At 32.2% G+C, this 25,046-nt stretch overlaps 1 protein-coding gene and 1 pseudogene across 16 annotated transcripts in view; both read right to left on the bottom strand.

Annotated features, from left to right (window-relative positions):
* Nucleotides 1-10,838: 10,838 nt before the first annotated feature.
* LOC145291500 (sorting nexin-13-like) overlaps nt 10,839-25,046 on the bottom strand; it is a 289,540-nt gene continuing 275,332 nt past the window's right edge. For all 16 annotated transcript variants that reach the window (XM_080137419.1, XM_080137418.1, XM_080137420.1 and 13 more), the window contains 4 exons: nt 23,210-23,355; nt 20,454-20,522; nt 18,104-18,216; nt 10,839-11,599 (listed from right to left, as the gene is read on the bottom strand). In XM_080137419.1, the coding sequence (XP_079993545.1) occupies nt 11,337-11,599; nt 18,104-18,216; nt 20,454-20,522; nt 23,210-23,355 (591 nt within the window). In that variant the 3' untranslated portion in view covers nt 10,839-11,336. The remainder of the gene's footprint in view (nt 11,600-18,103; nt 18,217-20,453; nt 20,523-23,209; nt 23,356-25,046) is intronic.
* On the bottom strand, nt 12,057-12,182 carry LOC145291696 (U2 spliceosomal RNA; annotated as a pseudogene).

Genomic DNA, 25,046 nt, shown 5'->3' on the forward strand with positions numbered 1-25,046 from the left:
CTTTCCCACAGAAGAAACATTGCAAGCTTGTTTCTGCTCTATCATTTTCACAGCAAGTGCTCATCTGAGCTCCAATCTATGGTTCCCCTCTTACCAAACTTTCACAAAAAAAAAAAACACTCGACAAATTACAATCACTGTCAACAATCTCTCACTCTCTATCTGTGCCTAAACCTAGATACAGATTCCATAAACAACTCTTCTTTTCTAGAACTGCCCGCCTGTGGAACTGTTACACTGGCTTGCTTGCCGGCCGATTACAATATTGTAGCCTTCAAGTCTGATGTAAACAAGTTCTTTTTGAGTCGTCCCCTTACATAATCTAAATTCTACTCAATCTACATTAACAATTACTACACTAACACCTTAAATACATTAATCCTCGAGAGGTCTTTGGGCCTTGATAAGTAGTGACTTTGGATTTCTACTGTTGCATCGTTGCGATGCATCTTAATTATTTTAACATTTGATCAAGAACACATGAGAGAACATTAAACTAAAGCAACAGATTTTTGTTTTGTTTGTTCTGATCACATTTCAGTTATTAAAATTAGAGTGGGGGGGGGATTGTGAACCAATTATTTGTTCTAATTTGTTATTTGGGCAGGTCTCCCTTTCTAATTTTTTTTTTATACAATTATTATAAAGTGAATCTGGTTGATATTTCAGCAATTGCCCAAAATGCCTCTTAAATCATTTAAAAAAAATTTTTTTTTTTAAATTTATTTATTTATTTAACATTATTACATCCTTTGTGATGGAAAAACTTGTTTCACACAAAATAAAAGTGACAGATTGTCTTGTTTGTTCTGATCACATTAAGTTATTGTAGTGACAAAAAAGTTGTGAAACAATTTACTCTCTTCATCAGAAGCTAAACAGAGCTTCCATGAACAAAGTTTATTTCCTAGTACATATATACAGCAAAATCACTTTGACACACTGGTTCTCACTAGATCACTTAAGTTAAGCAATGTTGAGCCTGGTCATTACCGGATGGGTGACCAATTTGGGAATTCCAGGTGCTGTATGTAAGAGGAAGTTGATACCTCCCTGCAGGAGTTGCGAAAACCTAATATCGTCATCTCCCCTAACTGGGTTATACATGCGACTCAGGACTGCTTGTGAATTTTATACTCTCATGACACTTTCTCCTTCGACTTGAAAACAACAATGTTATAGTCAGCTAGGAAGCAATCCCATGGTATTATGTTCCACAGATGGATTGTTCATGGAATTTTCTTTTAGTTTAAGGCACAGATAGAGAGTAAGGGAAATTGTTAATAGTTTTTCTAGTTAGATGAGTATTTGTTATGAATTATTTATAGTAGGGGGGGGTGACCATAGATTGAAGCTCAGTCAAGCACCTGCCATGAAAATAATGATGGTGGTTAAAAGGAATCACAATATGTGCACGTAGTATAAGAAAAATGTCTTTGTTTATTTTATTATCCAGGACGATGGTTTGAATAATATGAGATGTGCTGTAAGGAAAAAACACTCACTCGAAGAAAGATACGTGTCCAGACCAGCAAAACCAAAAGTTAAGCAAAGGAAACTTTGCTTTATTTTTTTCTTAACAGCAGAAAAATCAATGATTATGCGCCAAATAAAGATTTATAAAATTTGGTATTTCTATAACCTGGGATCCATATTGGTCTGAATGGTTATGATTGCAGTTTATGAAACAAACTGGAAATAGTTGAAACAGTTTATAATTTGAAAGCTGTGAAAAATGTAAAAAGGCAGACAACATTAAAACATTGCCGCTAACCTTAAGTCATGGAAATATTATTTATAGTTGTTCAATTTATTGTTGGTACTAATTGATTGCTTGGTGATGATTTGGCCATTTCCAATCATTCATAAATCACAATCAGGAAAGTTGCACTTAAAGGAGGCGGTTAGAATCTATAAAAAAGATCTCTTGGTTGGAATGTATAATATAATGGGTGAATGTCTGACATCTGGTAAGATACCCCATTCCCAGTTAGAGAAAAATGGTAAGAAAAAAAAACATGGATCCCCAGCTATAGAAAGACCTTATATTTTATTTATCTTTTTTTTTTTTTTTTACTCTGACAGAGAAGGAGAAAAAGATTTGGTTGGATAAGTATTTATTTATCATCATCATCGTCGTCGTCATCATCATCATCATCATCACCACCATCTTCATCATAGTCATCAAGTACATCACCAAAATACTGAGAGGTAAAACATCTTGTCCATACCGCACAACAACGGCAGACAGAAAAAACAAGAAAGAGGTAAGTTGGGTGGGGATGGAGGGAAAAACGAAAGTAAAAATTACAGAAGAAGCAGAAAGTTGAAAGGCTGAATGATGGTGGGATCATCGGGACTGTCTGACCTCAGTCGGTGGAGACATCAAAATGAAATAAGACTGACTATGCCGTCAGCTTCCAAACTCTTTCCTGAAAATCATTCCAAAAACAGTGATTAACCATCATAAGACCACCATTAAATAATTGGAGTGTGTATGAGTATGTGTGTATAAAATGTATATGAATGTGTGTGTGTGTATGTGTGTGTGTGTTAGTATATATATATGTATTCGTGTGTGTGTGTGTGTGTGTTAGTATATATATATGTATTCGTGTGTGTGTGTGTGTATATACATTTCTTTTAAATTGGCAGCTGACACTTTTTTGTTTCTTCAAATAAAACTACATGTTTTAATATTGCACACAGAACTGTATGTACATCGGATGTGGATGCACATGAACTTATGATAAATACTGGACACAAACTTCAGATATCATGCGATGGACTACAAGCATTCCTATATACTTGCCTCTGCATGAGGGCAGAGTTAGACACATTAGATAGTTTTTTTATGTGAGGAAAAATCCCCTCTCCATCCCCCAAGAGGCACTTTGGATTGAGACAAACATTTCAATTTATCCTTCAATGACCAAGGACAGTGTAGTATCAGAACAGATATATATTTTCCTAGACCAAACGGGGGGGGGGAGGATATATATTAAAAAAACTAATGTTATAGAAAATTCACTCGTATTACACACACACACATATATAATTAATGCCTACTAGACACTATCCTCGAATGTCTAAAGTCTCTCTGTACAGGAGTTTAAGACAACCTGGCATGCGGACACTTTTCTCTAGAAGTTAACCCTGATCAAATATTCAAAACCACATAGTATGATTTGTCCCCACTTGGAATACAAGTTCCTAGTGTTTGCCAGAGTTGACAAGGTGTTCTCCGATTCTCTTAAGCATCTAAAGCATCGTACCATCGGAAATATACTACATATCCCCTGCTGCGACCCTATTCCCTCTGGAGTATATGATTTGTTTTGATTAGATCTGCTGTCTGTTTGCTGGAATGTACCAGTTGTTTTTGTTGCCTACAGATTATTTCATGGTTCTTGCCCCACTGCAATGCTTAAATACCGCCATGCTGCGGCTGCGCAGATCAAACTGTGACGATATACATTCACATTAGGCCCTCTGCAAAATCACACTGGTGTTTGCTCAGAAATGTACCAGTGATCTATTTTCGCATTATGTTCTGCAGTTGCGAATGTGCTGCCTCAGAATTGTGTGAATGAACATGTATCACTGTCACATTTTTGGAGTTCTGTACTGGCTAACTTGGTTGGTATTGGCTTATCATGATCCTAAGTTTCTCTAATTAGCTTAGTAATCTCTATTGCTATTTTTATGACCATGGCTTAATAAAGACTAAAAATAAATTGCCGCCCAAATAAGATCTCCTTGATATGAATAACCCACATAGGTTTTTATGTTATCTCAAGTAGTAACACAAAGCTGGATATTTCACCAGACTAGATGAATTCTTGTCCTTGAATCCAGTAGATCAAGAGACTAAACATTATATATATATATACAGGGTGTCCACAAATTCTCACTACATAATGTAGCGAGACTTTGTGGACACCCTGTATATATATATATATATATATATATATATATATATATATATATATAAAATGAATGAAGAGGAATAAAAGTTATATATAACTTTATCATCAGAACAATGGGGAAAAGTTAAAGGGAAATTTAAGAAAAAACATCACTGTAATAAACTTGTACTAATAATATAATGGATACGATATTTGCCTGTTAAATTTCGATTTCAGCTTGAAATGCTTGTCTAACCACAAGAGCTGTGATACAGCAAAACTGTTTGTCTGTGGATGATTAATCGAATATGGATTCATCAGCATCATATTCGGTTTAATGTCTGTTTTACATGCTAGAATGTGTTGGATGACTTGAAGAAATTAACTTCCAAACTAACTTATCTCTGGCCAGATTTTTATTTATCTATCAGGTCCATTTTTATCACTCATATGCTTTTCTTGGCCTTCCCTTGTGAACTGAAGCTCCTACCTCAACTGTTCTACGCCTCTCAACCCAAGATCTCTCATCCATTCTTTCGATATGATCATATTATCACAGTCTGCACACATCTTTCTATACCGTCCAGATTTAATCTTCCTCTGAGATCATCAGAACTAAGTCTGTCTTTAAAACTCAAATTACACATGCAGCGTATTATTCTCATACCATTTCTCTGCATGCAACGAATGTCCTCAACCCTTGCTGGTCAAGTTTCATTTCTAGTTTATATGTATACTTTTCTTTTTATTGATGTAATTAATAAAAACGTGTACTCAATTAGAAATACTCTTCCTCCATTCTTCAATGTGACTAAACCAACTAACTCTTCTATTCTGCACACATCTACCTCTACTGTCCAGATTTAATATTTCTCTGAGTTCATCCGATCTAAGCCCATCTTTAACACTACATTCTCTGAGGTCATAAGATCTAAGCTTTTCTTTAAGACTCAAATTATACATCCAGAGTATCCTTCTCATATCATTTCTCTTCATGTAAAACTGTTTTTACTGTTGACTAAAAACAAAAGATATTTTTTATAGTTTAGTTTTAAATACATTTATCAACTGGATATAGTTTTAGTTTCTTGATCAAAAGTGACAAAATTCTTTGAAAGTCACATCAATATGAATTTCATCAAATTTTGAAACAACTTTGATTTGGAAACATGGATTATACAGTAACTTGATACTTATGCAGTATAAGGACCGTGCTATCAAAATCATCCAGATGGTTTACGGAAGGTGCAGAAATACTGAACACCTTAACCTTAATACAAGAAAATTATAAATAAAACATTTGTTTGCTATTATTGGTTTATTAAAAAAAAAAAAAAAATATTTATCTTGATTTTATCAAAAATATCAGAAAAAATAATTTAAAAAATATAATAAACCTTTTTTGCTATAAGTTGTTTGTTATTCAAAAAATAAATATTTATTCATGAAACTTACAATGAGTGTTGTTTTTTTTTTTTCTTCATTTGGATTTTAATTTTCTAAAAGTTCCGAAAAAAATATTCAAAGAATATTTTTTTCATTTTTCAATTAATTTCTCATTCAATTAGCTTTACATTGACATAAATATATTTTTCATTGAAACAATTGGCTAGCATTTGTGCAGAAAAACCCCCCAAAATAACAAAACAAAAAAAACAACTTTCGTTCAGCGTTTTCTGTAAACTACCCAGACGATTCTGACTGTAGTACGGTCCTTATAGTGCATAAAATGAAGAAAAAGTGAACAAACAGAATGTGTCCATTGCTTTTTTTTTTTTTTTTTTTTTTATATATCTCACACTCTTCCAGAACTTAGTGTTGAGACCATTAATGGAATTACATAAAATCAGTTTCTAAAATGCCGTAACCTACTCTGACTGTAACAACAAAAGCTAACAGGATGTTATTCACTTCAACTGTTATAAATAAATTTCGAGATGTAACAAGTTAAAAATCTGAAAATATTTAAATCCTCTTTTCTTTTAAATCATATATGTTTGCCTATATGTACGACATAATCATGTTTGACACACCGGTTCCCGTTAGATCATCGAAGTTAAGCAACAATGAGGCTGGCCAGTACCATTGATGGGTGACCATTTTGGACTTCCAAGTGCTGTATGTGCTCTCTGCTTATCTCAACATTGTTTCCAGTCGTTCTGGACTTCTCCTTGCCACTGGACTCAAGCAGTGTTGATTCAGGAAAGGTGTGGTTGGAGATTGTGCAACCCTTGCCACACAATTACACGCACAGCTGCCCCTACAGGGGGTATACTTAACCATTCGAGACTGAACGGAGGCATTGATATATATGTTTGTCTTGTGTTGGCAAAAAAAAAAAAAAAATCAAAGTGCTTGATTGTAAGCCAAACAAGAGCCAAACATGTCTGTCCAAAATCTGAACCTGCTATAAGAGACTATTAACTCCATTTTGGTTGTTATAATCTGCGACCAGTCAGATGCAGTTATCTAAAATAACTAAATAAAACACTATATACATATAATGAACATATTGAAATATTCGAATGTAAGCAATTATAGCTCTTTCAGTTGTACATAAAGAAAATAAACAATTATCTTCATTTTTTAATTTTAATATATTCTTTATATATTCCCAACTTTATATAATCCCTAACACAGTTATAAAGAACTTTATTTCTTTTTTATTATCTTGAGAAAGCTGAATTTGTATTTTTGAAAACTTAAGTTTTTCTTTTTCCTGAAAATTTGTGCACATAACTTTATGGATTTAATAAAAGTGTGTATGTGTGTTGTTGCTGTTAAAGGCGTTCAAGGGTCAAAATATTTTGGGATTCAAACAAAGATCATTCTATTTTAAAATTTTGACCCTATCCCTCCTTAAAAATAAATAACATGTACTTGTGGAAAATAAAATCAGTCTTAAAATATCAGCTAAATTTCGGGTGAGACAACAGTTTTGAAATGTTTTCTTTTAATTCATAGATTCGTTTTGGTAATAGCACTGTGAGATTTGGAAATATACATTAGAATAAAAAAAAGTCATAGCACTAACAATACAACACAAAAAACAACCAATAAAAATAGTGGAAAGAATATTTAAAAGTATACCATCGAAATGTGGAAAAAAATAAAATGAATAAAACAAAAAAATACTGGAAGGAAACGTAGCACGAAAATTTAGAGAACAAGAAGGTACTTGTGTTGACTGGTGATCTTTTAAACTAACACATTTCAGGTAAAAACATTATTACGTAGTTACATGTCATATTGAAATTAGTAGAAATTCTAAAAATTATGTAAAATGATTTAGAAGATGTGCTAGATGTATTTTTAACAAAAAAATCACCCACAATTATGTCCTGACATATTGTGTTTCAAAATGGCGGACCCTTAATTTAAGTAAAGGGGGATACGTCAGTTTGTCATACTTAATTGGTGACAACTGCTCAACATATGATAAAACTTGATTTGATGAATTCTATTTTTACTTGCAATTATTTTTCTACTGGATCATTTTTTGTAATTCTCGGAATTTGTACTAATTTCGACATGGTACATAAGTACATAATATTTGCATGTGAAATGTGTTGGTTTAAAAGATCAACAATCTACACAACCATCAAATAAAGAAAAAGGACCAGATAGAGTTTATCAAGCAAACCAACGTTCAGATCAAAGGCTGTCACTCTCTGTCTGCATTGTATCTGAAGTTAAAAAAGAACGACTACCTTCAACTTTTGTTCTGAGGCTGTTCACTCGTGATGGGATTTAGCATTGAGCTTCTAGTTCAATCACGGTTTTAAAGGGAATCTCAAAAGTACAATGTGACAATGAAGAAATATGAAAGCATTTAAATAGTGAAAAATGATAATTTGGAAGAAAGATTAAGAAAAAAGAAAGGAAGAGAAAATAAAGGGAGATAAATGTTACAGGAGAAAATAAGGGATGAGTAGAGAAGAGCAGAAAGCGTGTCAGATAAAAGGGAGATAATTGACAGTAAAGAAGAGAGAAAGATAGAGGATTAGTTGTATTCTTTGCTATACTGCTATATTTATAAGGGAGTGTTTAATATCAGTGTTAGCGATTACATAGATCTAAGTTTGAAGAAACAGTCACTAATTGAATTTGGATCTTGGTGGAACTATTCACATCGTTATTTACAAATTTCTGACTTGTGACTTATTTAATCAATCAATTCATTGCTTGCGAATTTTGCTATTTGACTATTCATGGTCCATACTATGGTCAATGCTGTTCTGTTTTACTCTGGATCCAATTTTGTGGATGAGTTATAGACACTATAAAGAAACAAGAACCGCACAAAAAGAATATACAGCTATCCTCTTACAAATAAGATTTTTCAATATAAAGAAGGTTTCTTAGACTCGTTCATCTTCTAATCTCTCTCTTTACACATATATTAGTGAAATAACGAAATTGTGTCTACATTTGGTTATCAGATCAGGAGATGCTTATTGACCTTAGCCTTGAAAAGATCAAAGCTGTAGGTAGAAGGAAAACAGTGAGCAGGAAGAGAGTTCCACAACCTTGCAGTTCTTAGAAAGAAGTTACTGGAATATGAAGCTGTATTAGAATGAGGTATTAAAACAGCAAATTGATGGAGACCACTAAACCAGTGAGTTAAATGAGCTGGAACAAAGGAAGCAGGGAATAAATAAGACAACTCTGAAGAACACATGTCATAATATTATTTATAGAAAAGACTGAGACTAGCAACATCTAAGAGAAAAGAAAGGTGGTACAAATCAAACTACAAATACGTTTCTGCACTTTATGAAAAATCCCCAAATGAGACATAGATTCGGCAGGCCAAATCTAACAACAGTAAAGGCACATGCTTATCCACTCATTCCAGACGTATTAATTAAAAGTGATTGTATACAATAATACAGTGATTAGCCATATATACCATAGATTTCAGTTTGTGATACATTAGCCAGCTTGACAGAGAGAGCAGTACTGTTTATTCTTGTCTGGCATGAACCCTATAGTGTCAAATAGTTAATCACTGTGTAGTATCATCTTTACTTAATATTGCTCTTACAAAACATAATTGAATACGATTTTTATCATGGTTCAGTTTAAAAATATGTATTAAGGAAGGTTGGGGTTGAAATCAGACAAAATACTGTGAATATAAAAACCAAGATGAGAGTAATAGTCTGAATAATCCAAATAATATTTCGATAATCCTTTATGTATGAATTTAAGAAAGTTTTGAAAACAAAACTTTTAGAGATGGAGTGATTTGGTTACAAGTTCTATTCTTGGAAATACAAAAAAAAAAATTATATAAATGTTTATGTGCACTACTGAAGTATTCTTGTAAAATTCATAAGCTGAAGTTCTTGCACTTAGAATAGCATAGGAAGTTGGCACAATGTCACTACTGCACTAAAACGTGCATACGTATACACAAAATCTAAATGTTTCATTTTACATTTTTGCTAAAAGAATGATACATCAGGAATGAAGAAAGACATGGAGAAGTGAGTTTTTTTTTCTATGTAACATTTGCAGAATAGAGGGGAGAGGAAGCGATAAAGAGAGCAAGCAAAAAAAAGGAAAAAGGAACTATAAAAGAGGAGAGAAAGGGAACAAGAAAAAAGAGGAGAGTAAATGAAAAAAGAGGAGTAAGAGAAAAAAGAGAAAAAGGAGAAAAAGGAGAAAAAGGAGAAAAAGAGAAAAAGGAGAAAAAAGAGAGAAAAAGGAGAAAAAAGAGAGAAAAAGGAGAAAAAAAGAAAAAAAAGAAAAAAGAGAAAAAGGAGAGAAAAGAGAAAAAGAGAGAAAAAGGAGAAAAAAAGAGAAAAAGGAGAAAAAAGAGAAAAAGAAAAAGAAAAAAAGGAGAAAAAAAGAAAAAGGAGACAAAGAAAAGCAGAAAAATGAAGAGAAAAAGAAAAAAGAGTGAAAGAAATAGTAGGAGAAAATTATGTATACTTATGATCAGCACCAAATAGACTAATGAGTGACCTTAGAAAAAAAAAAAACGGTTTACTTTTTTCTCTATTATTTGGAAAGCGGCTAAGTTTAGGGGTGAGATCTGATTATATTTTGCACTAGTTTTAAAAGAGGAACATTTTACAAAATAAATCAAGACTAGAAAACTGGTGGCATTTTCATGATAAAATCCAAACAATCACTGTTTAAAATGAAGAAATATCGAAAAACGGATAGGACTAAAAATGATGAAGAAATAAAAAATAAATTACCACAAAACTTAAATGGTAACATTCAGAAATGACAATATTTCTTACTTTCAATCGAGACATATTGGTTTTTGCTCTGCATGTGTGTATATATATGATTATATAATACATTATATATATATATCCTGACTAATTTCTTTAAGAATGAAACAAATGTTTCAATGTATGTCAATTGCTTTGCATATATTTTATACAGCAATAATTACTTATGGCTCATCTGAACATTTTAATGGCGTTTCATAGATCATCCATCACAAAAAGTGGATGATTAGAATCTTGCACATTATTTGAATACTAATTCAAAACATGCATAAACATTCAGGGTTTTATTAATACATTTTTGATGGTGGGTAATCCATGAAACTGCAGTAAAGTGTTAACATGGGCTGCATTTATTATTGTTGTAAAGCTTTATCTTAAAAGGATATTGAGCTTTTTGCAGGTGCAAGGTTTGCTGTCTTGATTTGGTTTAGCTCTGGCTTTAACTTGATTTTCATATATATATATATATATATATAATTATAAATGTATGTATAAATATATGTGCACACTAGAATGTATGTATATATATATATATATATGTGTGTGTGTGTGTTTACATGAACATATTTTCTTTGTAAGTGTGTTTGCCTACACAAACGTGTGTGTGTATGTGAATCTTTTGTGTTCAACTCGTGATCAATGACAAAAAAGGAAAAAGAAAAAAAAGAAAAAAAAAAAAGAAAAAAGAATCACAGTTTTATCAAATTTCTTTCCATTTTAAAATACTTTTTTTTTTGTCAACCAGAATCGTCATCATGATGGATTTGGTTTCCGACTCTCAGCCTTGTTTTGAAATCTTAAAATCGATCCCTTTTTAATCTCCCTCTCTCATTAACTCAAGACAAAAAAGAAATAATGAAGAAAAAAATCGTTCAAGGAACATTGTTTTTTTTTGTTTTTTTTTTTCATTTTGAATGTTTGCATTTCTTTTTGTGTTTGTATTGAGACTTTGGGGGTAGAATGTCCCAAGGAACTGAAGATGGTCAAGAACCAAGGCAATGTCCAAGATTGGCTGCTGAAAGGTCAAAATCAGTTGACAGGGCCATACCCATGACAACTGGCAGCTCAGCTTGGTCAGTTGTAAGTATTCTCCGCTGAGGAGAGATACAGCCGTGGAGAGCGGCGCTGTGTACTATTGCCAGGTGATAGGGTCAGAAGAACATGGGGAGACAAGTGGTCATCTGAATCCTGGCTGGCTAGAGTTCTGACTGCGAAGGGATTCCTTCGAGGAGCTGCGATGGTCGGATTTTTGCCGCGGCGATTTGGAATGTAATTTGCGGAATATATCTTGGAATTTATTTTGTGGAAAAAGTGTATCGAGCATCCCTTCGAGGAAAACGTACACTAAACGCTTGTTGAGGTTTTTATGTTGGAACATGTTAAAAACTCGGACGACACCCATCTTGATCGTTTCATTCCCCATCAAGTGACGCATTTCATCTGTGCAAAAACAAAAAGAAAAGGAAGGAAAAGCATGAAAAAATTGGAATTTAAATTCTTTCTAAGATGATAAATGCAAAATATAATCATTTGAGCTATGGTTTTTTTGGAGTTTTTTTTTAGGAGAAAGTTACTGAAAATTATAATTCATGCTGAAATATTGCCAGGAAAACAGAAACAAGGCCGATAGCCATTAATCACATGCTCTCGTGTAATGAATGAATGCGTGAATGTAGGATTGACATGAAATTCTTAAAGATAAATTAAAATGACTGAAAAATGGGCTGAAATGACTTAAATAAAAAGTAAATGACTTAGAATGACTTTAATGAACTTAAGGATGAATTGAATGACCTTAAGAATGACTTGAATGCTAAAAAAATAACTGGAATCCTTCAAAAACAACTTGAATGATCTGGCGAATGACTTGAATGGCTTTGAGACTGACTGGTTGTAAAATGGGTGATCATTTTACATTAAATTAATACAGAAAAGTGATCCCCCACTTTATATCACAATAAGTACAGCATGTAGTAAGAACAGATACTACACTTTGATCTTGGCCAAAAGGCCAAGAAAAGAGTATTTATTTGCTCCCCCACCAAGCAAATTAGGCACAAGGCCGATTTTTAATGTAAGGAGTGAAGGGGAAATGGGGACCAACTCCCCGGGGAGTAGGGGAGCTGGATAGTGACAATTGGTATGAAGGGTTGCCACTACATTGACCAATGTCTTAAATGTGGGGTCGCTCCCACATATGCAGTATCTGCCGGAGCAGATACTACACTTTGAGATTTTGATCTTGGCCAAACAGCCAAGAAAAGCTTAAAAAGCTAAGAAAGCTAAGAACAGCATCTACTAACAACAGACCTTTGATCTTAACCGAAAAGGCCAAGCACAAAAGTGTTACGGACAGACGGACAGACAGACCGAGTGACTTATAGGGTCACTTGCACGCGACTAAAAATTATTAATTGTATCCTTACTACTTAAGTTATGAAAGAAAGCTCATCCTTTTTGCAGTTTTCATACATCTATCAATAAAAGTGTGTGCGTGTGTGTGTGTCTACATTTCCCCACCGAATAACTCAATTTTCAGTCTACAGACTTGAAATTTGACATACAGGGTACTGAGATTTGGGAAAATCTTTTTAATCGGGTTTCGGCCAGAAATTTGGTTGGTAAGGGATAAAAGTTCAACGATTTGAAAACTCTACAAAACTACTTCGCTAATTTTGGGTCTAAACACTTGAAATTTTAGATATAGATTACTTGGATATGGATCTAACTTTATAATTTGATTTGAGTCTAAAACAAATACTAAGTGTCATAGTTAGGATCAAAGTTAAAAAAAAAAAAAAAAATGATCTCTGAAGTCTCTACGAAATTACTCAGCCAATTTTTGGTCTAAACATTTGAAATTTTGCATAAAGTGTATTCAGACATAGGGCAAACGTTTTAATTGGCTTTGGGCCGAAAATTTGGTTGCCAAGGGGTCAAAGTTAAAAAGATTTTTCATTTGCGGTCTCTACCAAATTATTAAGCCAATTTTGGGTCTAAATATTTGATATTTTACATAAAAGGTACTCAGACATGCAGCAAGCTTTTTAATCAGTTTTGAGATGAAGTTTTGCTGCCAAGAGGTCATGGTTGAAATAGTTGATCTTTGCAGACTCTACCAAACCTCTCCTCCAATTTTGGGTCTAAACACTTGAAATTTTAGATGCAGGTTACCTGGACATGAGTCAAACATTTTAATTTAATTTGAGCCCAAAACAATAAATGTTAAGGGGTCAAAATTGGAGTCAAAGTTAAAAATTTGACCTCTGTGATCCTTACCAACTTTTCTCTATGGTAGTTAAGGAAGCCTATCATATAGAAAGGCATTACCGTACATATTCACACTTTTTAATATATACATAAAGTTATGAACAGTATATAGGGCCCCAGGAAATCCGGGCAAAACTGCTAGTATATCTATAAAGTGAAATTGTTTGTAACCTACATATAAAATTTCAAGTGTTTAGACCCAAAATTGGTGGAGGAGTTTGGTAGAGTCTGCAAAGGTCAAGTCTGTAAACTTTGACTTCTTGCCAGCTAATTTTCGCCCAAAAACTGATTACAAAACTTGCTGCATGTCTTTATGTAAAATTTCAAATGTTTACACCCAAAATTGGCTAAATAGTTTGCTAGAGACCGCAAAGGTAAAATCTTTTGAACTTTGACCCCTTGGAAGCCAAATTTTCAATAAGAAAAACGATTAAAAAGCTTGCCCTATGTCTGAATACACTTTATGTAAAATTTCAAGTGTTTAGATCAAAAATTGGCTGAGTAATTTCGTAGATACAGCAAAGATCAATTTTTTAAAAACTTTGACCCCAATTATGACCTCTTAATATTTATTGTTTTGGGCTCAAATCAAATTATAAAGTTAGATTCATGTCCAAGTAACCTATATCTAAAATTTCAAGTGTTTAGACCCAAAATTAGCGGAGGAGTATGGTAGAGTTCTCAAAGGTCAAATCATTGAACTTTGACCCCTTCACAGCCAAATTTCTGGCCGAAAACCAATCAAAAATTTTCCCAAATTTCAATACCCTTATATCAAATCTCGAGTCTGTAGACCGAAAATTGACAGAGTTATTTGGTAGGGAAATGTACACATATAGACAGACATACAGACATACATTTTCACTTTTATAGATATATAGATAGATATATGAAAACTGCAAAAAGGATGAGCTTTCTTTCATACCTGAAGTAGTAATAATACAATTAATAATTTTGTCTGTTTTCCTAGCAATATTTCAACATGAATTATTTTTTTACTAAATTTTTGTCCGAAAACCAATTAAAAAGATTTTCCCAAATCTCAATACCTCTTATGTCAAATTTCGAGTGTAGACCGAAAATTGACAGAGCAGTTTGGTAGGGAAGTGTACACACACACACACAGATAAGAAAATATATAAAAATGTACTTAGTCAATAAGATATGACAAATATTGACCCATGTTCTGAAGATGAAAAAATAATATAGAAATAATTTTACAATTTTTAACTTTTTATATTTAATCATGTTCCATATTTTATTTCTGATTAGTCAAATCAGGGAGGGGTGTGTTTAATCTCTCACTGGAAGTGCTTCCACTTTATTCATATTCACTAGGGGCCAAATTTAATGAGACACAACTTGATATACACCGTTTTCTGTTTTAATATAAAATTTTGCAAATTATAAAATATCCTAACTTACACAATACTTGAACTGCAACCAATAAATAAATAAAAACAAAAAAAAAACAAATTAGATCATGTTAATATCTTTCTTAATAAACATTACTGAAATTTACAAAAGTTTAGGAAATATACTCATTTATACAGAATGGAGTACATATGAAAATCAAACTCCAAGTAAAAATTCTTCCGTACATGTACGTATTAGACAAAAGTAAATATCTTCATCAAAAATGAAGAAAAATTACCAAGTAAAATTTTAATCTCCACTTATAATAAAATGACTGCAGAAATTTCTCTCTGGATCAAAGTATTGTAGGTTTGCAACAACAGATGCCACTTACAAATTCAATATATATAGGCTAATAGCCATTATATTATGTAGCTTCCGAACACCATTTTAGACATATTCAGTCGTGATAATAAAATACATTGCATCCTAGGAGCAATATCATCACAATCGCAACATCTTTAGAGGAAGGGGTACCTATTTTTCCCTCTAAATATTAAGTCCTACCACCGCAACCAGTCGACACCTGGAGGAAGTCTACACGTTCCACAAATTCTACGATTACACTGCCTGTAACTACATCATGCATACACAGATATACCATTATTTTTTTCCATAGTAGAATAAAAAAATAATAAAGTCTCCCTCGGGAAAGTCTGCTGCCTCTAATTATTTCAGAATTAGATCATTCTAAACTAACACTTCAGAACATTATAATATGGCGTCGCTAGGACAAATATTGATTCACACGGCATCAATTTCAGTTAATAGGTACTTACTTTTAAACATAACAACAGCGAACTAAATGTCCATCCATTTTAAGTAACTAATGACTGTTTAAAACATACATTTACTACTCGATACAATAGGTATCTTCTAGCTCTTTTCTTTCTTTCTTTGTGGTTGCCACCGTCAAGATGTAAATGACATACGTGGATAGTGTTTTGCAACTATTGCATACTTGCACCTAACAAATTAATAACAGATGCTACGAAGCTTAACTTTAATTGGAATATACTTATTAAAGATTATTGTGGTAAAATACCTGCATAGTGGATTCTGAGAATACATTCTAACATAAAAAAAAAACAACATTTCTCTACAGCAGGCAATATGGCTAAAAAAAAAAAAAGATTAAAAATAAAAACAAATACAAATATAATAATCGCTTAAAAACAGAAAGGTCCTGTATATGACCTTAAACTATATCCGATGGTGAGGCCCAGCTTGCAGGCTTTGGGGAGTGTGGAGCCACCCTTTAATTGCCATTGTTCCCAGGTCCACTCTGACCCGGAGTGGTAGTACCTGTTAGGGTCCCAACTATGGGTTAAATAGAAACCGACTTAAAAAAACAAATATACTATTAAAAAATTGTTCTTCAAAATCACTGGATTCGGCATTAAATAACCTGAAAAAGGGTTGATATGCCGTAAAACAAAAACAGAAAATTAAATACTGGTAACCTTAAAATTATCCTAATGTTTCATCAATACTGGCAACTTATTTTTAACAATTCAGCATGTTAACATGTATATATACAAAATATATACATAACATCTTAACACTCGTTAATCGCACAAACATAAAATTAAATCAACTTTTAAACATGATGCAATTCTGATAAAAACCTAAAAATTAAATACTGGAACTCTTAAAAATTTACTACGGTGAGTGCTAATAAAAAAAGTTTGAGAATTATTGGCATTTTACCATGCATTGCTAACTCTTTCCTTATGCAGATGGAACTACCATAAAATATTAACAAACACATATTGCTCTTTCCTTGTATAGATGGAACACTCAAAATGTAAACACGGCATTGACTGATTTGGATTAATCTAAAGAGTTAATATACAATGAGAATCCCACACTTCGAAAACTTCTGTTTTACTTTATATTATTTTTTTAATACAATTTGTTGTAATATTTTTAGAGTTATACTGATTTAGGCATGACAAATAAGCATACAATAATGTTGTTCCCTTAAATGCTTTTTTTTTAAATTTGCCAGTACCTGCAGGTTATCACCAGTAACCAACAGTTTCACTAACTGCCACTGGAAAACAATGCCTGACAGTGGAAGACAGATTATTTCATTTGGGCCACGGCCGTCAATGTCCGCTATTTTCCAGGGACAGCAGCAACTACCAACAACAATCGTAGTTTAATCTGTTTTCAGCGGGGATGGGTGTCATGCTTCCACCGAGCAATGCCGGTTAACAGGTCGTGCTAGTTAAAAGTAAAAATCAGTTTTTGTACTTTGCCGGTCTAGGTTAGGGTTAGTTAAATAATTATTACTTGGTTAAATGACAGACTGACTTATCTCCTCCGTATTTACAAATATTTCTGTTCTTACTAATGACAGTTCAGCAAAATATGATAAAACTCATTTCATTTTCATTAAACTTTTAACGTTAGTAATTCATAAAAATAAAACTGGAAAGAAATAAATAAAAATCTGTCAATATTGGAAAAAGATACATGAAATTTTATCTAGCTATGCATGAAATATGCATGTGGGTGTATATTACCTGTTGATCATTTTTTTTTTTTTAACAAAACTTTTTATTAGTATTACTCTCCAGTCTTGACACCACTTAAAACGTCTCTTGCTGCCACATGTCCATCTAGTCTGAGTTTCTCCTTCCTCCAACCGCACACTGACCCATTCTTGTCTTCAACTTTACACGTCTATTTTCTTCAACCTGCATTTTGCTCCTGCTGATCACGTGTTGCATTTTTTCTCCTTTTTTCCTATTTCTTCTCACGCATACTTCCTGATTTGCATATGTGTTTTCTTCCACTGCTGCTGCTAAGTTTTTGGCTACTACTAATTGGTAAGGATACTTATCTTTGCAAGCCAGCTATCCTTTGCTGCTGCTGATATTTTCCAATGCACTCGCATGCACTGTGTTATACTTCTACTTGATGATTTTTCCTTATTTTTGGTAAGGATACTTATTTTTGCCTAACATGTAAGTATACCAAAGATTTGTTTTACTTGGAATGCGATTTTTGTATGTACCCCATACTGTATGAGTGTAAAAATATGATTATTTTTTCTTGCAATTCATCCAATTCCTTAGTAAATACCAAACTTGAAACTTTTCTATATGTCTAAATTTCTTTGAGACCATCATGTGACATAGTTGGATATTTCTAGACTAGCATCTTCTGTAACTAAAAAAAAAAAGTTCTATTTTCAGAAATAAATGTTTGTAGGGAATCTATAAGATAACTGAATGGAATCAAACCCACCTGGTATACTGCCGAGCATTTTGGATTTACATACAACCCGAGTTCTTAATTTGGTGTTCTCATCTCTTGGAGGACTTCTTTCAGCCAACGAGCCAAATGGCCAGTAAGAATCTCTGCAAACAAAAACATGAAAAAATTCTTAAAAACAAGAGTAAATAAATTATTATATGTTGGCAAATTCTTCAGCACTCCAAGCAAAATCACCAATTCAAAAACATTAATATTGTCATATATTTGTTGCAGCCGATCGTCAAATGTGTTTTTCAGTTGGTGATAATAAAACACACGGTTTCCGGCTTTTGACATTAATGACAGCATTCGGGGGGTGAGATTGGCGTGTTCTTGCAATGAAGAAAAAATGTGCCGTTTAGCATGACCACCGTGGTCGTGCACGCTCTCTCTCTTGCCAGCCATCTCTTTTATTGGTCCAGATGACGTTAACATTCCAACATGAATTGTCTTGAAATATGGGTTAATCTCACTGACCCAATCTGGGGATTATATGCCTCACATTTTCACTTTTATGATATCATTCTCAGACATCCGCATTCAAGCTTCTGATCAACTTTTATTTTAAAGTCATCCCCTGGAATCTGGATTATTCAACAATATAACATTTAAAGCATTTTATATATAGATATACCGGCTTTAAAATGAATAAGGCAATACTTTTATCTTATATAAATAGAGATTTTGTCTGTCTGTCACAATTTTTTAAGATACATTAGACATTGTTTTATTTTAAATATATCAGAAATCTTAAATACTTTTAGAAATTTAGAATATTGTAAGAATAGCAAAAAAAAAATAAATAAAAAATAAAAAGTAGATGCTGTGACCAGAAATTGACACTGAAATCTTGAGATCTTCCATCTCAGGTTCTAACAACTGTTTTTTTTTTTTATTTGCTTATAAATAGAGTTTAAATATTATTTTAACAAAATAATCATAACATTAGTAAGATGTCATAAATATTTATAAATAGAGCTTAAATATTATTTTAACAAAATAATCATAACATTAGCACAATGTCATAAATATTTATAAATAGAGCTTAAATATTATTTTAACAAAATAATCATAACATTAGTACGATGTCATAAATATTTATAAATAGAGCTTAAATATTATTTTAACAAAATAATCATAACATTAGCAAGATGTCATAAATATTTATAAATAGAGCTTAAATATTATTTTAACAAAATAATCATAACATTAGCACAATGTCATAAATATTTATAAATAGAGCTTAAATATTATTTTAACAAAATAATCATAACATTAGTACGATGTCATAAATATTTATAAATAGAGCTTAAATATTATTTTAACAAAATAATCATAACATTAGTACGATGTCATAAATATTTATAAATAGAGCTTAAATATTATTTTAACAAAATAATCATAATATTAGCACGATGTCATAAATATTTATAAACAGAGCTTAAATATTATTTTAACAAAATAATCATAACATTAGTACGATGTCATAAATATTTATAAATAGAGCTTAAATATTATTTTAACAAAATAATCATAAGATTAGTACGATGTCATAAATATTTCAAAACATAAATTAAAGCATAAGTGATAATAAAAAATAGATGAATTAGAAATTATTTTTATTTTAATAGTCCAAAACAATTTTGCTTTAACAAAATATTGTATGTAATGCTTTCACAATTATATAATTTGCTAGTATAATTAAATCTTACTTGCTTCCAAATTTCTCCTTAATCACAAGATTTGTATGTATAAAGCCAGAATATCACTATATTTCGTGGGTATCACCTCTTAAGTGTTTAATCTCCAGACTTATTTTCAATCACTAGAGTTATATGCATGAAGCAGGAATATCATCATATTTCAACAATATCCTTGCAGGGAATTATCAGGCATTTTATCCTAACCATTCACTATGGAGATGAAATGCAATAAAATTCTGTGTAGATTAATTGCCGTATATAATTCCTAGCTGTATCGAGCACTGTTGAAGTAAATACTAAAAAGCAGTATATAAAATATTAGATAACCTTATAACATTTTATGTGGATACATCAAGTAACGCACACACATACACATATATGAGTCGTAGACAACGAAACACGTGTCAGTGGATAATTAAATAATAAAATAAAAATCAATATATATGTCGGTACCAAATTGGTTAAAGGGAAAATTATTCCCAACTCACATTAAGGTAAAAAAAAAAAAAAAAAAAAAAATGCACTTTCGTAAATAATTGAATTCATTCAAAACGTATCGCAAAAACAAAAATCATATGTATATATATAAATATATATAATGAAAATTAGTAAAAATATGTTTTAGGAGAAAAGCTTACCGGAAAGTCTTCACATATTCAGCCATTTGTTCTGCTGATGTCATCCAATCTACATGTTCTACAATTTTCCTGAAAACAATACAAATAAGAATAATAGTACTAGTAGCAATTATAATTATAAGAATCTTAACTCAAATAAATATACCCAAAATAAAATAGTCTTTTATTTAACTCACACAAAAAAAAAAAAAAAAAAAAAAAAAAAAAAAAAAATCAAGAAAATTGAATTAAAGTATCCTAATTAAAAATGCCTAAAGAAAAAAAAAAAACCAACAAAATATAATATAATTATAAACGGATTTAAATAGGAAAATAAACATTTTCCTTATAGGTTTTCAATGTCTCAATTTGCCTTGTGTAACTTTTTGTTTAGCCACCTTTTTGGTGCCTTTCAAGGTCATTTATGCTTAATTACTTCTGAATCAACTGAACTTTAAAACAAGCCAGCAGCCTTACATCACTGGATACTCATGTGATCAATTTGGCAGCAAAGAGTTCAGTTGCCTTAAGATGTGCATGAAATAAATGTGCCTTTAGTATCTGCCCAAATCACATAATCATTTTAATTTGACTATTCCTTTTCTAAGAATACTAGCGGGGGGGTACCCAGCGTTACCCGGGTGTTTGGAGGTGTGTGTGGTTTTGGGTAAATCAAAACTCGGGGGGGGGGGGGGAAGGGGTAAATTTTAAAAAAAGTTTTGGTAGGTAAGTATGAGGATCGAACCCGAACCCGAACCCTTGAGGCAAAGTTGGAAATTAAAGTGTGAAAAAAAAAAAAGTGTGACGTTAACCACGAAATACTAACGGAAACACGTTTGAATTTAATTAACTATTTAGAATTGGCAGGTGCACGCTTTAATGACTTAATGAGGTCAACTTTGACTGTGGGGTAGTATTTACTGCGGGAACAGCTTTTTTATTTTTATTTTCCCAAGATGTTATAAGGAACCAGCTCCTCATAAAAAGGGGATTGTCCAAATTGAATAGCAATTGTCTGATATAAGGAAAATATTTCCACATTGATCAAATCTGATTGCTTTCGGACATTTCCGGCGATGGCGACCAGAAAAATACCGCCAGAATTAGTGTCGCTTTTATTATACGAAAAAGCCTAATCCACATACGGCGAGCGAAAAATATTGAATATTTATCTTTCCAAAGTCAAGCAAATTAAATAGACAGGCGACCTCCGTTGTTAACTCATAGATATTATGATTTATATGTGATATAAAAAGTTTTAAGTTGTGAGCCAACCGACCGCTTCTCTGAAAAAAGCCTTTCTTGAACATACACAAAAAGCAAACATACATGCACACATTTTCGCTTTTATATATAGATTTAAGTTTCTCTATCCTTTTTTTTCACATATGTTAACTTTGTATGTTCAGTAGATCATTTTAATTTTGTTGTTTTATATTCTTGTCTAATTACTTATATATATATATCTTTATTTTTTTTTTTTTTACCTTTAGTGAATACAGAACATTACAATTTGCTTCAGCAGACACGGATGAATTATTCGGCCTGCTTCATCAGATATTCTGTATTCAGTTAGTCAGACAATTTGTTTGTGTCTGCTAAAATAAATTGTAATGTTCTGTATTGACTAAAGGTAAAAAAATAAAGATCACATTTAGCTCTACTTCAGTGTTGAGCACTTTTTGATACCATTTTAAACCACCCTACATTGGATTTTACCTTGGATTTATATATATATATATATATATATATACACACACACATACATAGACAAGAAGAAAATATATTGATAATAGAAAAATATATACTAGTGTGTATAGATTTAATAATCAATTTGAAACAAAGGAATACAATGTAGTAAGTATGAATGTTCTTTATGCTAGGCATTTCGAAGCGAAATGCTTCTCACTAGAAGAGGAAGGGTTGGTTGGTTGGTTGTTTGTTTGTTTTACGGCATATCAACCCTTTTCAGGTTATTTAATGCCGAATCCGGTGATTTTTAAGAAATTTTTTTTAATAGAATATATTCGTTTTTTCAAGTCAGTTTCTATTTAACTCATAGTTGGGACCCTAACAGGTACTACCACTCCGGCCTCACCATCGGATATAGTTTAAGGTCATATCCAGAACTCCCATTGAGGGACTTTTACCCTCTGCAGGGGGGCAGTCGGCGTATTCTAATGCCCCACTGACAGGGCCAGAAGAGGAAGGGAGATGTGAGGTAACAAGATAAAGATGTGACCTCTAGCATCTTTATCTTGTCCCCTAATATGCCTATTGCTAGACGTCACATCTTTATCTTGTTACCTCACATCTCCCTTCCTCTTCTGGTGAGAAGCATTAAGCTTCAAAATGCTGAGCGTAAAGAGCATTCATAACACTTACACACTATATTGTATTCCCTGGTTTCAAATTGATTAATAGATCTATATACGCCAGTATATATATGTTTCTATTATCAATATATTTTACTCTTGTATCTAAGCACCACCTGCATGTCGAGCTTTTTATTATATTGAAAAATCTCCATTTAAAGAATCTTTACATACTTCTTTAATCCCCTCCATATAATATATTTTTGGAATATTTTTAAATGAGATGTTTAAATTTGTCCAAATGGTTAACTAAACAATTTTAACACATAAGGAAATACACCGTATGATGTTTTATATTTTTGTCTTGATTTTTGCAAAAATACTGTCCAAGTAAATATTGGAAAGAATAAACACAAAATTTTATGTAGATATGCGTGAAATGTGCATGTAGATGTATATTACCTGTTAATCATGTCTCCAAATGTGGCTTTGATGAGTTGTCTAAGAATGGCTACAAGGCGCCGCCGTAACCACTGATTTTTGTGACGCAAGTCAAACACTTCGTCCATTAGAAGCAACATAATGCGAAGTGGAATGTTTTCTCCAACCTATGAAAAAGGGAAAAATATATTTCAGTTCAGTGAATTAGGGTTTTATTTAGAACGGTGTGAGCGCAACTATGCACACTGTCAGATGAGTACATGTAAGCAAACCAGCTTCTATGAAATAACAAAAAAAAAAAAAAAGACAAAAAAAAAGGATAATGATTAAAAACCTCCATTGAATAAATAAATTTAATATGGAAATTTGTACAGGATTCTAAGATTTTTGGCAAAATGTACTTTCTACATCATGTATGTATTCATAACATATGATTGATTGAAAAGGAATCTTCTGTGTGATGTTTTCCTAGTATTATTGATGGTGGAAGGTAGCAGTAGCCATGTTTGCCGATCAGAGGATTAACAGCAAAAAAGAAGGAAATTTGAAAAAAAAAAAACAACAACAAAAAAACACACATGATGGTTCAGTGGACGTTCTAAAAGGTAGCCTGTAATTGGTTGTTTTCCAACCAATTATAGAGTACGTAGCAAATGATTCCATAATAATTTTTATAGGTGTTTCAGGTTTCCCAACATCATACACTGTCAACCTAATACTCCAACTTGAATTGACCAGAAACAATGCCTCCTCTTGGTTACATCCTAAAAATTATTTCACATGTTTATATATATATATATATATATATATATATATATATATATAGAGCGTTCTAAAAATCTTGGGCACATTTCAAGGTTAATAGATAAATTGAGTGAGAAAGAGTCTGATGACTTCATTTTCCAACACTTGAGCATAGGGTTAGACAGTTTCTGAACACAACACTACCAGATAGATAGATTGGACGATCTCACCAAGATGATCACGATCTCATGCTCTGGCCTCCTAGATCTCCAGATTTCACAAGCTGCGATTTTTTTTGTGAGGATTTGTGAAAGGGCGGGTCTATGTATTTCCCATTCTAAAAGACATGGATGAGCTGAAGGCCTGAATAACAGAAGCTGTTGCAACCATTGACAATACTGGGATGCGTTTGGCAAAAATTGGACTTTTGGCTTGATGTGTGTTGTGTGACCAATGGTGCTCACATTGAATATCTTCGAACATTCCATGAAAAACTTGAGATTACAAGCTTTCTGAATATACCAGATGCGTTTTTAATAGTTCTCGAGATATTCAATGTCAAAATGTGCCTAAGGCTTTTAGAACATCCTGTGTGTGTGTGTATCTAGTTAATATATATATATATATATATATATATATACACATTTTTTTTTTACTTAGAATTTTAATATGTTCAAATAAGTCAAAATTCGATAATTGTTCATATACCAATAAAGTTTAAGTCAGTATAAGATGACTTAATTTGTAAGCTTCAAAATTATTAGTTTTTATAATCGAGCATTCATATATTATTTTCACAAAATCAAGACAACAAAGATTGGAATGATAGCAACAAGTTGTATATTTCCATAATAGGTTACAATCGTTTCGTGACAGTTCAGACAATTTCTATTCAGACGATGAAAAGACACTTTTTAATGAACAATGAGGAATACATTTGGAGTCCCCCTTTAAGAAACTATGCAGTTGAATCTACTTACACATCATACTTCAAAGTTGGATGTGTAGGTAGGTTCAACTGCATGGTTTCCCCATTGTTCATTAAATAGTGTCTTTTCATTGTCTGACTAGGAGCCGTTATTGAGAACATTTTCAAACGACAATGTTTGAAATT

This window comes from Euprymna scolopes, chromosome 12 (genome assembly GCF_053919585.1).
Source record: "Euprymna scolopes isolate OS-2025 chromosome 12, ASM5391958v1, whole genome shotgun sequence".
In the NCBI taxonomy this organism is placed as follows: domain Eukaryota; kingdom Metazoa; phylum Mollusca; class Cephalopoda; order Sepiida; family Sepiolidae; genus Euprymna; species Euprymna scolopes.